The sequence below is a fragment of the Parasteatoda tepidariorum genome, chromosome 9 (assembly GCF_982258835.1).
Source record: "Parasteatoda tepidariorum strain Cologne lab strain chromosome 9, Ptep-v5.0, whole genome shotgun sequence".
NCBI lineage: Eukaryota > Metazoa > Arthropoda > Arachnida > Araneae > Theridiidae > Parasteatoda > Parasteatoda tepidariorum.
In genome coordinates, this window is record NC_141763.1 from 94,896,936 (window position 1) to 94,916,774 (window position 19,839).

The 19,839-nt window shown below is 29.9% G+C and overlaps 1 protein-coding gene across 4 annotated transcripts in view; it reads left to right on the forward strand.

Annotated features, from left to right (window-relative positions):
- LOC107437055 (uncharacterized) overlaps positions 1–12,923 on the forward strand; it is a 50,320-nt gene extending 37,397 nt beyond the window's left edge. For 3 of the 4 annotated variants that reach the window (XM_087152400.1, XM_087152402.1, XM_087152403.1), the window contains one exon: positions 10,392–12,923. In XM_087152400.1, the coding sequence (XP_087008526.1) occupies positions 10,886–12,892 (2,007 nt within the window). In that variant the 5' untranslated portion in view covers positions 10,392–10,885 and the 3' untranslated portion in view covers positions 12,893–12,923. Of the gene's footprint in view, positions 1–2,545; positions 2,696–10,391 lie in introns of all 4 variants that reach the window. The other variant, XM_087152401.1, reaches the window with a different exon arrangement.
- The last annotated feature ends 6,916 nt before the right edge of the window (positions 12,924–19,839 follow it).

Consider the following 19,839-nt stretch of genomic DNA (forward strand, 5'->3'; position numbering starts at 1 on the left):
AAAAAAGAATTAAGTCAACAGAACTGCTATTAAATAGTAATGCGTTATAATAAAAACGTCTAAAAAAAGTTTTTTTTATTTAAAGAAAATAAAAATTTAGAAAAAACAAAAACGTTCTTAATTTTTTAACTGAAAATCTCAATTTAAATTTTTCTCATTGCCATAATTTTAGAAGAAAAAAATTGCTATAAAATAAATTTTATTAGAAACTTTATTTTTTTAAAAAAATGCTGGCATAAGTAAAAACGTCTAAAAAAAGAAAAACAGAAAAAACAAATTTTTCTTAGTTCCTGAAATAAAACTTTAATACTGAAAATCACATTTTTCTATGTTACTAGTTATTTATATTACAGTACAGGGAAAGAGTGATAATAAATTAATAGTATGAGACGTTCTGTAAAATACTTGATTATAATAAAAACAGCAAAAAATGGAAAAAAATCCTTCTCAGTTCTCAAAGTATTGAAAAAATAACAAAATTGACTTCTCTGATTATAATTTTTCTTTTTTTTTCTTTTTAAAAAAAGTAATATCTATAAAAATTCAAAAATAAAAAAAACTTAGAAAAATAAATTTCTAAAAAATATTCTGCCGAATATTTGACAGATCATTCAACCAACTGAATTTTTCACAGAAGGGCCAAATACTCGTTACATCCCTAATTTAAATGTAATGTTATTGCAACTTGAGAAATTCATAAAATGGAAGAAAACGTGAATTTTTAAACTGCTCACTGTTTGTAGTTAAGATTTCAATTTTTTGTTTCTTAAGTGATCTTTTTCGATTAAAAAAAAAGGAAAATGTTTACGATAAAAAAAATCTAATAATTAATAAAATGAAATAATAAAGTACATAGCAAAATAAGCATTGAAGTTTATTTTGCACTATCACAGTTTTGTTTTTAGTTTAGGCTTTTGCTTAAAACATATAAATTTTCTTCAATTAAAATATTTAATTTGAGTTTATATTACTTAATTATGACTAAATTTTTTCCTACTTTCATTCTGTGGGCATTGCATTTTTTTTTATTTATTAGAATTTAATTCTAAAAGGAATTTTCGCATTGCATGATATGATTAAAAAAAAAAACATTTATTTTTTTCAATGTTTATTTATTTTGATAAATCTACGGTTCATATGATAAAAATAGCAATTTTTTTTAAAAGTAATTTTCTAATAATGGAACACCTTTAATTTTTTACAAATATATCACTAAGTTTATTGATAAAAAAAATAGGACGCGAATGTTTAAATAAACATTACTATATTTGTCATTAACATGTCTAAATACATGTGCGGCCCTTCGTTAGCCAACCTGCTGTGCAAGTGGCCCTTCACTCAAAAAGGTTGTGCACCCCTAGCTTATACAGTACAGAACCTCTTATCCGGAAACCAGAACGAAATTCCATAAATTTTCTCCCCATTTCTAGAAGGAAAAAAAGGGAAGAAAGTATATATTTCTGTATACATTTTTAATTTCATTATTTTTTTTCCTTATCATCTTATTAAACTTATATATTATGCATGACTTCATCGTTTTTTTCTTCTTTTTAAAATTATTTCTAAATAATATTTTTTTACGTTAGGTTTGATAAACAATAAAAAAAAAAGCCTTTTTGTAGCAAACCGGAAAAATCAGTTATCCGGAATCGCGATGGTCCCGATTGTTCCGGACAATCGGTTCCTACTGTATATTTTAATAAGTATTGCTGATACATAGTGAAGCCTTATTTATAGAAATCAGTTCAAGTCTTTTCTTTGCTCGAAAATTTGCAGTTTATTTTTATTCAGAATTCTTTCTAATTAAAAATTTTTTTTTTATCTTTGATGAATTAAATGACTATTAATATTCAAAATTATGAGTAAACATAATACATAACATTTTAAATATGTTTAATGTCAATCATAAGTGGGAAATATTGCAGTTTTTCTATTATGATGACTATAAAAATCCGAAAAATTCCCTGTGTGTAAAATATTTCGTACATTATACAACAATTATCATGAAACTTGTATTATTTCCTAAAATGTACTAGATTTTTTTTCCAGCTATGAATACAGCTATAGAGAAAATTAGAAAACTTTCATTCTGGCCAGTAGCTAGTTGTAGAATTTAAAACTGTAGCACCTTTTTAAAACATGTGGTTAATTTTTAAAAAAATTGAACATTTTAAATCTTAATGTAAAACTTTCTTTTTAAGCATTTCCAAACATAATGATGAACCATACAAAGCTTATTCCTAAAAATGCATCCTTTTAAGAACAAGCTATTAATAAAATAATTCTCAGAATTGTGTTATATATTCATTTTGATTCCAGCTATATTTAAAAGTAATAATAATTAAATGTAGACATGAAGCATTTTTGACGTCCAAAGTGACGACTTGCAGCCAATACTTTAATCTCCACTGTTAATTTCACCCTGTATAAAAGTTTATTGTACCTGTTGACGTAATTTAAGTATTCATTTTTAAGATTACAAAAAAAGAAAAAAAAATTGGAATTTTAATATGCAATAAATTTTATGAACATTTATAATTTTCAGTATTTTTTCTCCATGTTGCTGTTAATGTTTGTATGTGTTGACCTCTGAGTTTACAGTGCTGAAGTTGTTAGCCAGGAATAAGTGATCCTAAAATTTGATTCTACTGCAAAGCAAGGCATTTTCATTATCTTATAGGACCATAATAATACTGTAAGTATTTTTTATTACTATGATTTTTTTTATTGCTATGTATTTATTACTATGAATTGCTCTGATATTCATTCCATTGCAAAACTTAGATGTATTTAAAACAATTTAAGTAGGGTGACCCGAGGTAATTCACAATCACTCTGTTTCTGGGGTAAATAATGATCACCTAAGTTTTATTTTAAAAAAATTATTATTTTTTTTTTAAATTTGAGACATGGACAAGAATGCTTGTACACTTTTCTAAAGTATAACTACATTTACTTAATAATAATTTTTTGTTTAATCTAACAAAATAAGTATATTTTAAACTGCTTTCTGTATTTTCCATTTCAAAGATGGATTTCAAAATGTGCACATTTCTGCAAAGATCCCCCTCCTTCTCTTAATAATAAATATTTTGAGTTACTTTCTTTTTCTTTTATATAAAAGTAGTGTAAGCTTTTGTTTAATTGTTTCATATGTAATGTAAACATTATAATTGATTATAGGAAACTATATCAAATGTTGCCCCCTACACATGGGGTAATTATTGATCACTGGGGTTATTCCTGATGATTGTCATTTCTTCTTATAAATAGTATATAAATATCTTATAAATAGCTAATTGTCTTTTCTTAAAAAACAGTTCATATTTATTAAGTGGAACAACAATAAAATATATTTTAACTGTCAACACAAAATTTGTTTTTAACTGTATACAAGACTGTATTCTGGTATGCACCATTTCTGGTTTGTCTTTCTTACTTTGCTTCTATCTTAATTGTATGTGTGTACATCGTTAGAATAATTTTTAAGTTTATAAATTAGCCTAGTATAATTGTTAGAATAACTTTTAAGTATATAAATTAGCCCAGTATAAGCATGGTAAGAAATTATAAGTCTAAAAAGGATACTAAGCTTCTAGAAAACAAAATTAGTGAATTTCTTTTAATGATTGAAAATGAAAATTTCAGTGTGAGAGCTGCTGCCAGAGCTGTTGACATACCTTACTTAACTTTACACTTTCCCTTAATGAAGTCTTATTTGTTTATTACCATCATATAATTATTTTTAAACAGCCCCTTTACAATAAAAACTGGTGATCAGTAATTACCCCAGAAGTGATCAGGAATTACCACAGAAATGATCCAGACCAGGGGTAATTCCTAATCACTAAAAATTTAAAATCTTTTAAATTCTAATTAGATTTTCAAGCAAAAGAAGGTGGCATAGGACTCATCTCATATAGCCTCAAACTTCCAGTAAATATTAAAATTCTATTTTGAATAGTTTTTTCACAAAATAGATGTTTGCGTTTGTTAATCAGGAATTACCCCAGGTCACCCTACTATTTTTGCTTTACCCTTTTAATAATATATGGAGTAATAGTTATTAGTATCCAACAATAACTCATTCTACTGAGAGACATTAGAGTAAAATTATTGTATTCAGGTTTCCCACGGTCCTTACAAGTCCTTAAAAACTGCTTAATTTTTTTGGATAATAGGGGCCCTTAAAAATACTTAATTTTGTTTCAAGGTTTTTAAAAGTCCTTAAATTTTTTAGCATCACTATTATTGATATGAAAAATTTTTTACTTCAATTTTTTAAAACAAAATGTTGTTCTTTTATCGCTTAGAATTAGACCATACATCTAGGGTAAAGCATCTTAGAGTGACAAAAATTAATGTGTGTGTGGGGGGTGTTGGAGGCAAGGAGAAGAAAGCTTGTCGTTTCATTAATATATTCTACCCTTTGCCTACTATGATATTCTATAAGGAGAGAGAAGCATTCTAAAAGAAAAGAATGGTGTGGACAAGGAGAGTACTACACATGGAAGAGATAGTACTTTTTTTCAGGGGGGAGCAGTTTTAAGGTACCTAAGTAGAAGACCCACACTAACTTTCAAAATTGACAGAATTAAAGAAATTCAGTTCTACTGGTAAATGCATTGCATCTCCTTATAGGAATTAAGTAAAACACTAAGAAAAGGGTCTGACATTTTTTTAAACTAGAATCCATAGCAAAAACTATTTTCTGAATTCTTGAAGAATTAAATAAATTTGTATAATATTTCAATGTGTAATGACTGTATTAACAAAAAATGTAAGAAAGCATAACATTTTTAAAAATTCATGATTGTACTAAAAATTAAACAGATTTGTAAGAAAGAGGGTTTGAATAATCCCAGCCCAGCAAGGTTTCATCAAAAACCTGAGGTTTATTGGGTTTTTGAGGAGAACCTAAAGTTTTCTTTCAAAGATACTTAAGTTTTTCCTTACTGAGTACTAAGTAAGAAAGCATGAATTGCTTCTAACAAGAAAGTTAAATATTTGGTTACTATTTATAATTTGTTTTGTTGCGATGTAAAAAATTTTTAAGATAAGATTGTTACTCTATTACTTATATTTAAGGAGAAGCATATTGTGACATAAAAACTCAAATCTACTCGACTAAAAGATTCTTAGATTTTAATAATAATTTTACTAAGTAAACATTGCAACTTGATATACCTTTTTTACTTTTTGTTTAGTTGCTTTAAAAGTAGTTCATGTTTTGCGTCAAAATGTTTAATTACATTATGTAAAGTTATTTCCTAAGAACAGGTTTGACTGAAAATAATTTTGTTTAAGTTCATCATAAAAGTTATTTGCTGGTCTTGTAGCGAAATAGAAAAACTTGTTGAAATAATTTTTTCAATGTTTTGGCAAATTTCTTTATTTACTCTTTTTTTTTCTTCTTTTTTAATATGCATGAAAAAATTGCAAATTTTAATTTCTGCACTTAATTTTACAATTCAATTTCAATGAAATCATTAAATGGAATGCAGATAAGTTTCATACATTAGCTTTTACAATATGAATGGCAACAATCCTTTCACAATCTAAAAATGTTTTTTTTTTTTTTAAAAAAAGACCCGACCTGGATTTGCAAAAGTTGCCTGGTAATTCTTTAGCGAGCCCTGTTAATTAATTCAATTATGTCAGTGCTTACATTATAATAAAATTGTTTTTCAGCATTTTTTTTACTTATTTATTCTTTTAGGAAGGTAAATAATTAGCACTGCTGTTGGTGTCATATCTATATTCGATGATAAACAATGATACTATTTTTAAAGTCCTTAATTTTTCATTGGGATCCCTGTTATTATGGGTTGCCACAGGCGACTAAAATGCAACTATTTGCTACTATTTTCTGCCCTAGGCGACTATGGCTACTTTTTTGGCCTGAAAAGGCTAAAAAAGCAACTAATTTCAGGAATAGGCGACTATTGGGAGACTTTTTGCGAAGTTTTTTCGCAAAAATGAATGTTACTTTTCAGTCCCCTCGCTAACACGTACGTAATGCCACCTACCACGTGCCTGTGCTCAGTGACGTCATCACGCTGATCCCTCCCTTGTTATTTCACCCCACTGAAGGGGGGGGGGAATCTGCGTTCCTGCATTATTCGCTCGTTCAAGTGGAAGCGTATTTTATTTTTAATTGTATATCTATGTGATGATTTGATTTTCTACCATACCAGTGTCCTCTTCATAACACATTTCAGGAAAGTGTGTTTTATGTTGATTTATATTTTTCTTAATATTCAATTCTTGAATGTTTCTTAATATTCAAGATATTTTTCTTAAAAAAAAAATTAGAAAATTACATTTTTTTTTTTTGTTGCTGATATTTTTAAAATTGTTTCAAAATAAAATCATATAGGGACGAATCGGTTTTGTAACAAAATGATAATGCCTCTGTTAATAGGCGATATATCACGAAATATTGATTAAATGTGATCAGAGTGAGCTACTACAGGGCTGATTGTGCTCTGGAAAAAATCCGGATTTCCGGACTTTCGGATCACAGTTAGCGGAATCCGGATTTCCGGATTATTCGCCAACTGTGATCCGGAAGTTTCCGGAGATCGAAGGTTCAGATGTTTCAAAAAATCAAAACAAATTCAAAAACAAAAGTTTCACAATCAAATTTTCAAAGGTGGAACTTAAAAACACAGTTTATTTTATTTGTTTGTAAGGAGAGCTACTTTATAAGCTTATATTCAAGATTAATATTCATTTTTTATCAGTAAATAGTTATTGTAATCATAAACTCAAGAAAGAAAGACAGATTTGTAAATTTCAATTACTTCTCCAGGTCATCATAGGTATGTGTAAAATTTTAAATATATTTTAAGTAAACTAAAAAATATTGAGAAATAGGAAAAAAACCTTGTTTAAGACTAATAGAAAGACTAATTTCATTTCAGTTTTGCTGCAAAGACAATGTCGTTTCGGAATTGGTTTCGGGATGTTGAATGGCAAAGGACAATTTTAATCTTAGGTCGTGGTTTTGTGTGTTATTAGCGTCAGAATGTAGAACCCAATAAATTATTTTTTGCTTCCTTTTTTTTCCCCCCTTGAAGATTACTTTTCAGTGGGACTTGGCATTTTATTTTTTTAATTCTTTTCTGGAGAGACTCCTGCTAATGTGAGATTGCTGGGTATCATTTTGTTCTGAATTCATCCATTAATGAAAAGAAAATCTATTTTAGGAAGAGATTTCACTAAATGTTTTATCTTTTAAGTGATTCGATTTGATTGCGGTATTTCGTATTTAAATAATTATTGTTTAGTATTGTTTGTAATTTTTAGATAAATTCATCTTTTTTATATTCCTTTCAATGTACCTCACTAATTTAATTATTTTTAAACCAATAATTCTTTAGTTTTTGCTTTTACAAGTTAAAACAAAGCTTATATTTTATTTTATATTTGGCCGTCTGCCCGTCCAACTTTATTATTGTAAATCATCGAAATTGATAGCGATGTTTTTTTTCAAAAATCATTTAATACTTAAAGTATATTTTGTTAGTTTTCTCAACTATTTTTTTCTTAATTTATTGAAACTCTCAAAAAATTTGAGCAAATTTAAGAAAAAAAATTTTTTTTTTAATTTTAAAATTAGTTTTTATGTTCAAAATAAATTAAAACATAGTTTGCTTTTTTTTTTATAATTAAAATGATTAATTTATTTTCTTTAATAAATAAAAAATTAAGCGATATTTTGTCATTTTTAAAATGGCGTTTTAATAATTTTTAGATTTATTGTTTTTATTTTTTATAAAATTTCCTTTTTTTATTTTATCGATTTAATTAAAATAAGGATAAATAGAGCAAAATTTATTTTTATTTTCGGTATTGCACTTATTATTTTTTTCTAATACGAAAAAGGCTGACGTTTTTTAGATTTAGTCTATTAATTTAAAAAAAAAAATTCTATAAAATTTTTTTTAAAAATTATTACTTAGTTAAGGGATATTTTAAAATTAGTGGTATTTAATAATCCAGAAAACTGGTAAAGATTTTGCTCGGTTTTCCCGCTATTTTGAAGTATAACGATTATAAAAAATAAAAGAAAGATGAATTAGTTCGGGCAGGGAAGGGACAAATGTTTTCTCCTGTATGTCAGTTGTTTTTCTGATAAGCTGCAGTCAATCAAACTTAAAGGAATGCTGATTTCGTTTTCTCTTCGATTTACGAGGAGGGGGGGGGGAATGTATTGCACACGCATATCAATGAATGTCCCAATTAAAGAACATGAAACTTCTAGCTAAGGGGATTGACGTGTGAGGTTTATTTTAAATCTACTTTAATTACTCAGTTTTTGTTATCCTTGATTTATTATGATGAATTGTTTTATTATTTCCGATAATGCATTATTTATTATGAGTAAAACGTTTTTTAATCACCAGTTATATTCATCTATTTGCCATCGATTAACAAAAAAAATTTTTTTTGTGAATGAATTCTGATTTTTTAGAAATGCGGTACCATTAGTAAGTTTTCTTGATGTGGAAACACATCTGCTTTCGTTAAAAATAGTCTTTTTATAAAAATAAAATAAAAGGAGAAGATTGTTGATTAGTTTAGGCATATAATTATTTGTTAATAAAAGCAGGTGATTATTTTATGAAAAAGCTTGGGTTTGCTTTTCTTTGAGTTTGACTTCTTAATTATTTTGATTGAAAAAATTAAGCAATGATATTGATGTTATAGTAGTAATGTTTAGAATTAATAGATAATATAATTAATATAAGATAATAAGAATTAATATAGTAGCAATGTTAGAATTCTTTTGTGATAGATTTATTCCTTTTTATTCATTTTTGATTGGTTTAAAGATTTTCCATAGGTAATTTTTGAACATATGCTAAATTGCGATACATCGCTATATCGCGACGTCTAAAGGACGATGTATCACGATTTAAAATTTATGGCATCACCCAGTCCCAATTGTGGTATTTGACAACTAAGCTATAGTTTTAGTTATTTGGCTACCAATTTTGATAAATTTTTGTTCCTGTTCAGGCGACTATTTTCATGCTTGAGGCTACTAAAAGCAACTATTTTTGACCATTTTTTACTATGGCAACCCTGTTATATGTAACCAGAGTTTTACTCATAATAGTAAACTGAATGTGCATAAGCGTGTTTATACTGGTGGGAAACCTTATTCCTGTAGTTTCTGTAATCAGAGGTTTTCTAGTCTGACTGAACATAATCACGTTCATATTGGTGAAAAACCTTATTCTGTAGACGTGAAAAGAGTTTTTGAGGAAGACATCAAAATAATCAGTTGCACACTCCTACTGGTGAGAAACCTTATGCTTGTAGTATATGCATTAAGAGTTCGTTAGAAAAGTCCTTAGAAGTGCTTAATTTTTGCTTTGTTGAAATAGTGGGATCCCTGTTATTATATGTAACCAGAGTTTTACTCATAATAGTAAACTGAATGTGCATAAGCGTGTTTATACTGGTGGGAAACCTTATTCCTGTAGTTTCTGTAATAAGAGATTTTCTAGTCTGACTGAACATAATCACGTTCTTATTTGTGAAAAACCTTATTCTGTAGACGTGAAAAAAGTTTTTGCGGAAGACTCATCAAAATAATCAGTTGCACACTCCTACTGGTGAGAAACCTTATACTACTTGTAGTATATGCAATAAGAGTTCTTTAGAAAAGAAATGTTTAACAGTACACGATCACATTCATACTGGTGAAAAAACCTTATTCCTGTAATATTTGTCATAAGATTTTTTCACAGTATGGGCAGCTATTTAAACACCTTCACACTCATACCAATGCGAAACCTTATTCTTACAGTATGTGTAATAAGAGTTTTTCGAGTAAGGAGTGTCTAATTAATCACAGTCACACTCATATTGGTGAGAAACCTTAATCAAGTAATAAATTTTTTTCGGGTAGATTTAATCTTGACTTTACACATAGCATTTTAACAGTGGCAACTTTTTTATACATGTAATTACTTTTTTAATTACATCCTTATGTAAGGCTTTCTTTTTAAGCCTTTCCCAAAATATGATGAACCTTACAAAGCTTACTCCTAATACTGCATCATTTTAAGAAACAAGTTGCAAATAAAGTAATTTTCAGAAAAGTTTATCTAAAAGAATAATAATAATTAAATGTAATTTTGACGTTTGGGGCACTTTTGATGTCCAAAGTAGGGACTTGAAGACAATTTTGTAATCGCTCCATAGCCAGTGTTGACTGTCTCTTTTGTCCAGTACAAAAGTTTTTTGCATCTGTTGGCATAATTTAAGTTTTATTTTATTGGTAACAGAAAAATTGATTACATTTGAATATGCAATACATTTTAATACCATTTATGACTTTTAATTTTTTTTCTTCTCTATGTTGCTCTTTATAGTTGGATGAATTGTTCTGAAATTCATTGTTCTTGAAGACAACCAAAGATATTAGCCAAGAATAAGTGATCTTAAAATTTGTTTCTACTGCCAGCCAGAGAGAAAACAAGGCATTTTCATTACCTTATAGGACTATAATAATACTGTATGCATTATTTATTACTATTATTTTTTTATTGCAATGTATTTACTACTAAGAATTACTCTAATAATTATTCCATTGCAAAATTTAAATGTTTTTATAACAATTTAAATACTATTTTTGCTTTATCCTTTTAATATTATATCCAGTAGTAGTTATTAGTATCCAACTATAGTATCCATAACTCATTCTGAGAGACATTTGAGTAAAATTTGTAATGATGCTTTTCTAAAAATATATTTTAACTTGTCATAAGAGTTTTCACTCTTAAAAAATCTTATGATTGCAGTATATTTAGATCTTTTAAATAATAATTAGCTACATACAGATTAATACAGTTGCATTTTATACGATATGAGTTTTTTAGTGGACAGTAACATGATCAGGCTTAATGTTAATACTAATAAGAATCTTTATTTCTGTGTTATATGTAATAAAAGATTTCTAAACAATAGTAGTCTGACTGTGCACAGTCGTTCTCATACTGGTGAAAAACCTTATTCATGTAGTATATGTCAGAAGAGTTTTTCAGAGAAGAGGAGTCTGACTAAACACAGTCGCTCTCATACTGGTGAGAAACCTTATTCTTGTAGTATATGTCAGAAGAGTTTTTCAGAGAAGAAATTTCTGACTGTGCACATTCGCTCTCATACTGGTGAGAAACCTTATTCTTGTAGTATATGTAATAAGAGTTTTTCACAGAAGAGTAATCTAACTGCTCACAGTCGCTCTCATACTGGTGAGAAACCTTATTCATGTAGTATATGTCAGAAGAGTTTTTCAGAGAAGAGTAATCTAACTGCACACAGTCGCTCTCATACTGGTGAAAAACCTTATTCATGCAGTATATGTCAGAAGAGTTTTTCAGAGAAGAGTAGTCTGACTAAACACAGTCGCTCTCATACTGGTGAGAAACCTTATTCTTGTAGTATATGTCAGAAGAGTTTTTCAGAGAAGAGTAGTCTGACTGTGCACAATCGTTCTCATAGTGGTGAGAAACCTTATTCATGTAGTATATGTCAGAAGAGTTTTTCAGAGAAGAGTAGTCTGATTAAACACAGTCGCTCTCATACTGGTGAGAAACCTTATTCTTGCAGTATATGTCAGAAGAGTTTTTCAGAGAAGAGTAGTCTGACTCAACACAATCGCTCTCATACTGGTGAGAAACCTTATTCTTGTAGTATATGTAATAAGAGTTTTTCACAGAAGAGTAGTCTAACTAAACACAATCGCTCTCATACTGGTGAGAAACCTTATTCTTGTAGTATATGTCAGAAGAGTTTTTCAGAGAAGAAAATTCTGACTGTGCATATTCGCTCTCATACTGGTGAGAAACCTTTTTCTTGTAGTAAATGTCAGAAGAGTTTTTCAGAGAAGAGTAAACTGACTCAACACAATCGCTCTCATACTGGTGAGAAACCTTATTCATGTAGTATATGTCGGAAGAGTTTTTCCGAGAAGAGTCGTCTGACTGTGCACATTCGCTCTCATACTGGTGAGAAACCTTATTCATGTAGTATATGTCAGAAGAGTTTTTCAGAGAAGAGTAGTCTGACTAAGCATAGTCGCTCTCATACTGGTGAGAAATCTTATTCTTGTAGCATATGTAGTAAAGAATTTTCAAGGAAGGATAAACTAACTGAGCACAATCACAGGCACTCTGGTGAACAACCTTATTCCTGTAGTATATGTAATAAGAGTTTTTCGTATAGGTGGGATCTAACTAAACACAATCGTACTCATACTGGTGAGAAAGCTTATTCTTGTAGTATGTGTAATAAGAGTTTTTTTGAGGAGAGTAAACTAAGTAAACACTATCGCACTCATACTGGCGAGAAACCTCATTCTTGTAGTATTTGTAATAAGAGTTTTTCAGAGAAGAGTAAACTAACTAAACACTATCGCACTCATACTGGCGAGAAACCTTATTCTTGTAGCATTTGTAATAAGAGTTTTTCAGAGAAGAGTAATTTGACTGTACACTATCGCTCTCATGCAAGGGAGAAACCTTATTCTTGTGGTATATGTAATAAGAGTTTTTCCCAGAAGATACATCTACATAGCCATAGTCTCACTCATACTGGTGAGAAACCTTTTTCTTGTAGTATATGTAAGAAGAGTTTTTCCGAGAAGAGTCGTCTGACTGTGCACATTCGCTCTCATACTGGTGAGAAACCTTATTCATGTAGTATATGTCAGAAGAGTTTTTCCGAGAAGAGTCGTCTGACTGTGCACATTCGCTCTCATACTGGTGAGAAACCTTATTCATGTAGTATATGTAAGAAGAGTTTTTCACATAAATGTTATCTAACTAAACACAATTGCTCTCATACTGATGAAAAACCTTGTTCTTGTTACTAACGTAATAAAAAATGTTTTGTTTATTTCTTCATTTTAACTCCTATTTTTTCTTATATTACGTAATTGTGTTTGCCTCTGAGTAACTTAATTATTTTAATGAGTGTAATAAGCGATTTTTTGAAATTAAGTGATCTAGCCTTTCATTTATTTTCATTGTAGTTTTTAAAATTTATTCTTGTACTGCTATTCAATTTAGGTTTCTCCACTTCTCAGATTTGTGATTTCTCCATTACCGATTTTTTTAAACCAGTTCTTCAATCCACTTTTAATTCATTATTTCTTTTTTGCTACACATCCCAATCTTTCCCGGAGGTTGGTTATCCTAAATTTAAATTGTTCACACCCACCCTCCCTCAGATATTAACTAGCTATGATAATGGAATGGTTGATTTCAGTCTTAGATAAAATGAAAAGCTTTGTGAGAGCACAAAATCTCCACTAAAAAGAACTCCTGCATGCATTGTTGTTGAAATCTTGGAATTTGTTTCAACCCTTTTGTCTCCTCCTCATTTTGTCCAAATTTGTTTGAAGATCACAGATTTTTTGACGGGTTTTGTAGAACTGTATTTTGCAGGGATAAATTTGGTAAAAATTTAAAAAAATATAAATCCCAAAATGTAACTCCTAAACACTTTTTAAGTAATTGAAATTTGAGCATGTGTAAAATGTGTAGTCCCATATGTTCATAAAATGTTATCAATGTTTTAATGTAAGTATGAATGCGAGATTCTATTTATTTAAAATGTGTAAATATAAATCTCACAAGAATAAAAGTCTCTAAAATGTATAAACAGTTATTAGGCACTTTTTTCGATTAATCTAATAAAGTGAAACCTTTATTTTTAATCATTTTTTGAAAAACAGCACAATTTCTTGCTGTTGCATCTATGAAATGCGTCTATTTACGAATATTGCGGAATCGTGGCACGCACAATTTGTCACTGGTACAACTCGTCGTAGCAAAAAAGGAAAATTACAGTAGCTTTTTTTAAAAAATCTTAATCCATTCATAATCCCTCATAATTCCCAGAAAATATTTTATTATTCTTTTTAAGAAGACTAATTATTAAGCAAAAAACGCTTACTATCGTTTTAATCTGAAACGGGGAGTCACGTGATTATTAACGAACTGATGTTATTCATGTCCATCTGCCGTTCATTTATAATTGTTATGCAATGTAAGCGATTACGTTCTGATTTTTCCTAATAAAATCCAACTATTTTAGAAAGTAAATAACTACGTGAGAACAAGGATATATATATATATATAACATAAAAAGCTTCAATTAATCTTTTTATGTTATCCTAATTAATTATTCTAATCGAAATACTTTCTCACACTTTTAAAAGCCACATCCTGTTCATAAATCTATTTTTGGCTCAACTATGCATTTAATTAAAAGCCGGACATTTTTCCCTTTGCTCTGTGTGGGAAACGCTCGATCTATTTGATAAACCAATAAAAACTATACTACGATTTCCCTCTTTCCCTAAATTAAGACATTTTACGGATTTTACTTTGCAAGATTTTCCCTAACATATAACCAAGGAGCGCAACTTTTCGTGTACACTTTCTCATGACTGCTCTGTCCTAATAATTAATAAATAAATTTTGTACCCTCCTTTCCTGCCTAAGACCTGTTTTAATCTTTCCACTCGGCAACGACGTTATATATATATATCTATATATATATTTCTCTTACATGGCGATACAAAGAAGCCTCATTACAACTCCCCGAATGGCAACGCTAGAAAATCGACCAATGATTGCAGCTAAAAATGTCACATGCCAAAACTAGATGTGATGGCTCAACATATAGCGCTTTTAAAAACGGAAACTGAAATAACCAGAGTGTAAAATATTATGTGCTTATACTCATCTTATTTTTTGTTAAATAATTTATTTATTATATATCAGTTCATAGATGGTAACGAGAAGAGTTTTGTGGTTGCTATGGTGACTATTTAGAATGTAAATTGCTTTTTTTTGAGTGAGTGTGAGATTTGTTTTTTGTAACTGCGATGCTGTAATTTTATTGTTTAGTTAATAAATCTTCCTTTTATATTAAACGTGATAGCAGCAAAGAACTTATACGCTTCGCGTAAAGAAGGGAAACTTCTTATACTATCAATGTTATGTCGTAAGGATCTTTCCCCCAACTTGGGCGCTGAAGGTGTAATGCAGGAAAGCCACCGTTAAGAGCGATTGAAGAACGGGCGCAGATCATTTGATTTTCACCCAATGCACTCATATTTTCTCCGTTAATTATAATCGGATTCGATTTTGCTTTCAAATTTTTTTCAGTTCACAAATTTACCAGGATTATAATTTATTTTAAAGTAGTAAATTTTTATTTAACTAAAGTAATTTATATTAAAAAGTAAAAATTCATTAAAACTTTAAAAAATTGAGTAAAATTTATTTTCCCTTGAAAAAAAGAAACTTTTTCGCTTTGTTAATTTTTCCATGTGTGTATATGTATAAGAAATGTGCTATATATAAATAAAAAAATTTTAATTATATAAACTCATGTTTGTGAAAATTGCAGCACCATGAAGGACTTACGCGAGTGAGCTGAAATTTTCTGCAAATGCAAAGTGGAGCATGATATGCAAATGATTAGAATTTCAGACCCGTAGCGCATGCGTATGCTGAGCAGCGCCCTCTGAACTGCGGATGGATCCGAATAAATAGACGGCTGTAGCCAAGCGAGTATGGTTATCGGTGGTAATCTGCTAGTGGTAAATGTTAGCTTAGTCATTACTTATACCTATTCGACGAAAGAGAGCGAGATTTCAACAACTTACGGAGTTTAAACGTGGGAGAATCATCGGCCTTCGTGAAGCTGGATTATCTCATCGTGTAGTAGCCGCTCGTGTGCAGTGTAACAGCAGCACAGTGATCCGTGTTTGAAAGCAGTTGATGGACGAGTGTCGGACAACTCGGAAATCCGGGAGTGGACCCTGAAATGTCACGTCAGCTCGCGAGGATAGACACCTGTTAGGCGTTGCGCTAACGGACCGTACGGCTACCTCTAGACAACTGGTAGCACGGTGGTCAATAGCTACAGGTGTTTCATTGTGTACTTTATCAATTCGTAGACGTCTGCTGCAGCGTGGACTGCGCGCAAGGACTCCTTTATACAGGATCCCCCTCACGCTAATGGGCCAACCAGCATAGAAACTGGCTTGCTGATTGGCAGCGTGTCGTGTTTTCTGACCAATCTCGCTTCAATTTGTGGTACCATGATGGCCGCATTCGTGTCAGACCCTATGCCGGTGAACGCCATCTTCCGGAGTGCGTTATCGAACGCCACAGTGGACGAACACCCGGCGTTATGGTCTGCGGTGACATAGCATATCATGGACGATCTCAATTGCTACGAATTGTGGGTAATCTGAACAGCAACCAGTACATCAGTGAAGTTCTACAGCCCCAAGCTGTTCCTTCCTTCAAGCCTTGCCAGGTGCTGTATTTCAACAGTACAATGCCCGCCCTCATATTGCTAGGACTGTTCAATCCTTCCTTGCATCGCGACAGGTACAACTTCTTCCTTGGCCGGCGTATTCCCCGGATATGTCGCCGATTGAACATGTGTGGGATTTCGTTGGTCGACGTCTCGCTCGTAATCCTCGTCCTGTTGCTTCTACAGACGAACTTTGGGTACGCATACAAACAGTATTGAATTCTCTTCGTCAGACAGACATTCAAAGTTTGCTTGACTCCATGCCATGTCGTGTAGCAGTACTTATTGCGGACTGTGGTGGTTACACAAAATACTGATTTCGATCTCTTGTTATTGTTTGTTTGCTTTGAAAGTTTAATCATTCATTTGCACCACTACCACTCAACTGTGTATTAAATTTCATTCAATTATGACGATTCCTTCATGGTGTTGCAATTTTCACAAACAGGAGTTTATATACTTAGAGTTTTAAGAAAATAAACAAGACACTTGTTGCAGTATTTGTTTTATCTTTATTAAACTTATCTAAAAAATATTCTTTTTGGTTATATATTTTAAGAATATACTTTTCAATAAAATAAAAATTATCCAAATAAAATTGTATACATTCTATACAATAAATAAATATTTGAGCAAGTTTATGAAATAAAATAACATGAAATTAAAAAGATGCAATATTGGTTCATTGGAACTGCACTAGGAACAAGTCTGCATTATTTTTGATACATAATCTTTAATTTTAGAATGTCTTGAACACAATCTACATCTGTTGTGTTGTCAGTCTGTCAGTATCAACGTTCAGTAACGATACAATTCTGCTGGCCTCTAATCATTTCTTGCACCTAATATAAAGAAAAAATCACACAGTAAGATTAAAGTGCTAATATGACATAAGAATACAGTCTAATTCGAGAACGGAACTTAGAATGTATGGCATTAATAAATTATATGTATTATTTTTCTTAAGTATTAATATTTTATTAAATAGTTTAAAAAAAGTAGGCAGTGTTTAAGGAAAATATTTAGAAAGGAAATTAAATAACAAAACAATTCATTGGGTGATTAAATAACAAAATCAGTTAAATTTATGTTTTACTGGCAGTATCCTCTTCATAGCATGCAGGGGCACAAAAATATTTTAGACCTATAATGTGTCGTAATGCTTAAAAACAAACTAAAACACTTCACATACAAAAATAAATCACTTTTAAGATACTGGCCAAATTATTAGACGCATTTTAAGATTCTATGTAAAATTATAATTATCAGGTAATACTATACAGCTTTATTGTTTTCACGCAGCTGAAACCGGTTTCCACTTCTTTACGTTAGTGCAGGGGTAGCCAAACTTTTTTGATCATCGACCCCTACATAATTTTTCGAAATCTCCATCGACCCCCATAAAAGTAATTTTCTGCTAATTAAAATAAAACTCTATTAGATACTGTGTTTGTACATTTATTTTATGATTTTGAACATTTATTAAAGTAATAGTACGTAGTGTAACAATAGTTTTATGAAAAATATATTAATGCTGAAATATAAATACATTAATATTTATGAAATAATAAGTAATTATAAGTAAGTAGAAATAATAAGTAAAGTAACTACGGATTTATTGCTTCTTAATCAACGCCTGGTGTTTTTTTTTTTTTTTTTCGTGTGCATGATTCGTTATATTGGGTTCCAAAATTGGTCAATTTTAGTCTTAAATCCCCTCGAAACTCCACATTTATTTCTCTTCTTAGTTAAGATTGAATTTACGTGACTGAAACCGGCTTCAACCATATAGGAACTTGGAAATGCTATCATAAATGGCTGAGCTATTTCGTGAAGTTTTACATGTTTTTGCATTATATTTATATTTGTCCAAAATTTGCTTATTGTAAAATTTAAAAAGCGTCTTTGCTTCAAATCCCCATAGTAATTCAGCAAGTTCATCTTGCAGGTTGATGTCTACGTTTTCAATTTGAGCAGAAAATGGCACAATAATCCAATCAGGGATGTCAATGTTTTCCAAATCAACAAAACGCAGTTTAAAATCACCGCTCAATTTTTGAAGATTACCTGTATATATTTCCAAATCTTCTTTTATTTCTAATTGTCACATATCTGAAAAATACTGATAATCCTTCGACCAATTGACCCTTCCTCATCGGATCGACCCCCTGGCTCAGATCGACCCCCTCTTATGTTAAATAGACCCCTGGGGGTCTATATAGACCACTTTGGCGACCTCTGCGTTAGTGTATCAGTTGGTTAACAATGAAATGAAATACGTTAAAAATAAATACAAATAGGAGGTGAATCGCCTGAATAAAAATCCATTTGTATGTTTAATTATAAAAGTATTAACATGTATATTAATACTTTTATAATTAAATACATTATATTAATAAATTAACGCGCATGTTTAATTTCTAAAGTATAGTATGTAAACTCGTGCAAATCATGTCATTATTTAAAAACTACAGTGCGTCTATTAATTTGACCTAATTATTATAATATAGTACTTGATTCAATAAATAATCTGTATTTTTATTACATTTTGTCGAATTTATATTACATATCGCCTAATTTAACCAACTGATACACAAACGTAAACAAGTACAAACCGGTTTCAGTAGCGTAAATACAATAAAGCTGTGGAAGTATCATCTGAGTAATTAAGATTTTACATAGAATCTAATAATAATTTGGTCTAATAATTTTATAATCGCGTCTAATAATTTGGCCAGGGACTGTATAATGCAATAATTTTAACTAATTTTGATTACCACAAAAACTCAAATAAAGAACTTTTAAACTATGCATAGTTTTAAAAAAATTGATACGCTAACCAGCTGTAATCCTCATATAATAAAATAAGAAAAATAGTTTTCGGTTGATTTTTTTAAGTTTGCTTGGTGATAAAGTACTCCAATTATTGGTGTTTGATAAGCAATCACTATTTGTAGAAAAAAAAATGCATACTCTATAAAAAAAATGTAAGTAATGTTTTTAGTCTTAAATTATTTTTAATGCAATTTTTCAAAAAAGTACGATTCTCTAGGGCCCCCTGAGAAAATGGGGTCCCCGGGCATTGCCCTGTGTGCCTATAAGTTAAGGAGTGGACATTTAGAGCTAATAGATAAATAAAATATATATATCTACTATAAACCACTCTATAAATATTATATAAATAAAAAGTAACACTTTTTACACTCAACACTATTTAAATAATTTCATATATGTAATGAACTTTCAAAAATTAAAAATGTCAGATTTATAGATCATTTTCACATTTCTTGAAAAACATTTAAATTTTTACTTAGTTATATACATAAATTTCATTTGTAAATATTTAATTCCGACCAAAAAAGATAAACGCCCTTATGGAATTATACAGAATTTAAAAACCAAATGAAATTAAATTAAAGTCAGACACTATAAATTAGTCACACATTTAGTTACAATTCTAAGTCAGTCTTATCTAATAGG